Source organism: Sinocyclocheilus rhinocerous, unplaced genomic scaffold (genome assembly GCF_001515625.1).
Source record: "Sinocyclocheilus rhinocerous isolate Xijiao unplaced genomic scaffold, SAMN03320098_v1.1 scaffold588, whole genome shotgun sequence".
NCBI lineage: Eukaryota > Metazoa > Chordata > Actinopteri > Cypriniformes > Cyprinidae > Sinocyclocheilus > Sinocyclocheilus rhinocerous.
The window spans coordinates 666,072-670,271 of record NW_015635063.1 but is presented as its reverse complement, the minus strand read 5'-3'; the positions used below and the strand labels follow the sequence as shown (position 1 = coordinate 670,271).

Below are 4,200 nucleotides of genomic sequence, written 5' to 3'. Positions count from 1 at the left end.
AGCCTGTCTAAATGCTGAGGGAAAAACACCAGTGTGAAGGGATGTGTTAATGATGTGAGTGAGTGCAGGTACAACTGCAGGAGAAAAGGCTTGAAGGAGATGAGATGGAATAGGATCAAGCGGACAAGTAGTGATTAGAAAGGATGAGTTTGGAGACTTCTGCCTCAGAGAGTGAAAAGAAGGATGTGAACGAGTGTATGTTTGACAATGTTTTAAAGAGCATGCAAGAGTTATATATATATATATACATAAAATTATAAAATGTAAATTTTGTACCCTGTCCCGAGCTGATGAAAATATCTAAAATATAAAAATAAACCTTTTTTCCTTTATTGAACCCTGTGTATTATGTGTGTGCTTGTCGTTCAGGCCATCTGCGACAGCTCTCCTCACTCATCCCTTCTTCAGACAGGTACATTCAGCCTTTCATCAAGCTGTCATAAACTCGATCCTGTCTTCAGTCTTACAGTGTAGCCTAAAGTAATTCATGTATTGATCTTTCAGGTGAAGAAACACACAAGGGACTCTTTCATCAGTTTGATGTATCCGGCCGTGCCAGTGTCCTGTCCTCCAGACACGCCTCCGTCCGAAACGCCCACCCAGATCTGCAACACCCCGTCACCCACCGACCCCGAGCCCGAGGACGGCATGTGGGACTTCTCCTAAACCTCGCCGCCTGTTTCTGTCTGCATCTCATCTGTTTCTTGTCCATTTCTCACCCATTTCTCCATAAGTATATTCCGTATTAATCCGTCCTAACCAGCTGCTAGATTTAGTCATTTTGCTGTTCACTTGGCTTGTATTTGTCACCTCATACTACAGTAGCCCCAACCACAGTGAAATCTCACTAAATCCCATCTCTATATGGACCAAAGTGTTGATGACATCATCTTGCACTCATGGGCATATCTACATTTTTAGCCAATCAAATGCTCTCTAGAACGAGCACATACCAGCTGCCTAGACTTTTCCTGACTAGCAAGAGCAAGTAAAAACTCGTAGTTTAATGGCTGTGACTTAAACTAAAAGCCTATTAGCTTGGGCTGCACGATTCATCAAAATAAAACAGAATTTGTGATACAGTCTGTTTATTAAATCTCAGACTGCTTTTAATTTATTAAACATATGTCTTTCTTAAATACTTGATGTTTAATTTTACAGTAAATATGACAATACTAATATTTCTTACTTGAATAATTATTTATCAATAATCATGATAATAATAAAAATAATAATATTGTTTTTCTTGAACACTATTTTAATTTTACTGTGAAATATTATTATTATTATTGAGAAATATAAATTAGAAATATTAGTTTTTATTTCACTGTAGAATTACAAATATTATTTATACAGTTATAAAAATAATTGTAGCTATTTTTATTTCTCAATAATAATAATAATAATAATATTGTTTTCCTTAAATACTCTTTATTTTAATTTTACTGTGAAATATTACAAAACTAATAATTCTTATTTTTGTTTAAAATTAGAAATATTAGTTTTTATTTCACTGTAGAATTACAAATATTATTTATACAGTTATAAAAATAATTGTAGCTATTTTTATTTCTCAATAATAATAATAATAATAATATTGTTTTCCTTAAATACTCTTATTTTAATTTTACTGTGAAATATTACAAAACTAATCATTCTTATTTTTGTTTAATATTTTATTATTATTAATTATTTTTTACTTTTAAAGTAAAATATTGCAATGCTAATTTTTCTTATTTGTTTAAAAATATATATTATAATAATTTATTATTATTATTATTATTATATTCATCTTTATATGTAATAACAAAATTCTTGGCCAAATTGTGCAGCCCTATAAACAAGCACAGCAAACCTGGGGGTTTTTAATCACAATTTTTCACAATCGTGCACCCCTACTATTAGCTATTTTTAAACAAGCATTTTTTTATATGTCCCACCCAACTTTCTGTAAAATACAGGAAAGAAACTGCACTGTCAAGCCATTTGATTGGTCACTTCATGCAACATTTTCTCTTTTATTATGGACAAAAAAAAACGACGCACTCTGTGACTAGTGTCTTATTCCATGTTGTGTGCTCATAAGTATGCTGCACATTTTGGCCAATGTAGTAGGTCACCCAAGTATTCCATGCATACTGCCGCGCATACTGTTAGTATGCTATTCTGAATTTAAACCATGTCAGTGTGTGATCAGAGCTTCCTGTTTGATGTTCACAGCAGCCAATCACATCATGAACTAACTGCAAATCACTGGATTTGATCCAACTCCGACGAGTGAGGTCATCAAACTGAGCCATGAATGCAGAAGCCAGATATCATGTTGTGTGTGTGTGTGTGTGTGGAAGTGATTAGTGCATCACCCACTCAACCTGTGCCAGTGAACATGTGGGTGTGTGTACAGTACATGTGTTTGTGTGTATGTATCTCTGTGTTCAGATATCCACAAGCCTCCTCTTGCTCTGAATGAAGAAACTGCACGTTTGAATCCTGTGAAGAAACAAACCAAAACATCAATGCTGTGCTGTTCAACCGCTCGTCAACACTGCCTCAACCCAATCCAGATGAAACTGAAGGACTGAGCAGCTGTAACTGTGACTGATATTATATTTACTGATTTTTTAAAACATGTTAACTGTATTTAGACGTGATAAATATATTCTTACTCTGTTTCATAACTCTTTGGTGTCCTGTCATTTGTTTTTAATATATAAATGCAGTAGATTCAAAGTGAAATTCTAAAAGTTCCTGCCAATTAAATAATTATATATATCGTTTTTTATCATATTTCTTACCTTATTTCCCTTGTAATTTTGCGATCTTATTTAATTCGGTGAATTTTACTTTTAAACTCTCAAAAACATTTAATTTCCAGGAATTTGTTTTGCATTTGACGAACTTTTATTTACTGCACCAAAGCATTTCTGTATTTGCGCTCTCTGCCAGTAGGGGGCGGTCATATATTGTCAAAATAGTCAAAATCATCATAAAATAAATAGATCCTGCATTTTTTAACATATCATGCTTGCAAAAAACAATATATTTGATGTCAAGGTAACTTAATCTTTACAAAAGTACATGAATTATAGATTTACAAATAGCGACGACCGAATTATTGAGGCTTAATTTAACGTTAGTAATCTTACCATGTTGATGGTATCTTATTAGTATTAATTAGGCAAGGTCATGTTTATACAGTGAGTTGTTATACAAGTTTATCTGATCGGCATACGTTGGCACGTGAACGCTAGTCATTTGGCGAATTGCTTAAGTTTGTTTATGAATATTAATTAGATTACGTAACAGAACACCCCGGCCTGACTGCACGATAAACGGGTATATATATATATTTAAAAAAAATGATAAACGGGTATATACATTGTTAATTTATAAAAATTGTATATTACTTAGTTTAGGCCTTCTTGACTTTAATGTTAATCTTTTAGATACATTTTTAGATTTTTATTAACTAAATGAAATAGTCTAAAAAATTGTAAACTACTTAGTTTAAAAATGCTTAAATTCATCCCCAATATTTAAGGTATTTTTAGTGGAATTTGATTGTTTTATATCTTCTCTGAAATTGTTAAAAAACAAAAAGTCATTAACATGTTTAAAATATTATGACATTATTTTCAGTTCCCGTTACTAATTAATGTCACACTTTGTATAGCACTGACTGTCTTATGCTATGCTCTGTTTGTTATTTGTTCTATTTTCATTAATAAAAAAAAAAAAAATGATAAACGGGTATGTAAAAAATATTTTCAGTATGTCTTCAGTACGAAAATTGTATATTACTTAGTTTAGGCCTTCTTGACTTTAATGTTAATCTTTTAGATACATTTTTAGATTTTTATTAACTAAATGAAATAGTCTAAAAAATTGTATATTACTTAGTTTAGGCCTTCTTGACTTTAATGTTAATCTTTTAGATACATTTTTAGATTTTTATTAACTAAATGAAATAGTCTAAAAACAAACCAACTAAAATATCAGTTATAAAATATGACTGTAAAAAAAAAAAAAATCTCAAGGAAGCATACGTAGCAACGAAAGCATGATGTAATTAATATTCATTACGCCAAGCCTTTGAGGGATTGGTCGTTTCGCTAGTTTCAGCCACGCCTTTGCGACGCACATGAGCTCCACATAGGCAACGTAAAGGAGTGCGGCCTGTCGTAAAACATCTAGGGAAGA

General features: G+C 31.9%; 1 protein-coding gene across 2 annotated transcripts in view; it reads left to right on the top strand.

Moving 5' to 3' along the window:
* The window catches only part of LOC107746593 (STE20-related kinase adapter protein beta-like), a 15,864-nt gene extending 14,744 nt beyond the window's left edge, over positions 1-1,120 (top strand). For both annotated transcript variants that reach the window (XM_016560866.1, XM_016560864.1), the window contains exons 12-13: positions 370-412; positions 505-1,120. In XM_016560866.1, the coding sequence (XP_016416352.1) occupies positions 370-412; positions 505-666 (205 nt within the window). In that variant the 3' untranslated portion in view covers positions 667-1,120. The remainder of the gene's footprint in view (positions 1-369; positions 413-504) is intronic.
* Positions 1,121-4,200: the final 3,080 nt, after the last annotated feature.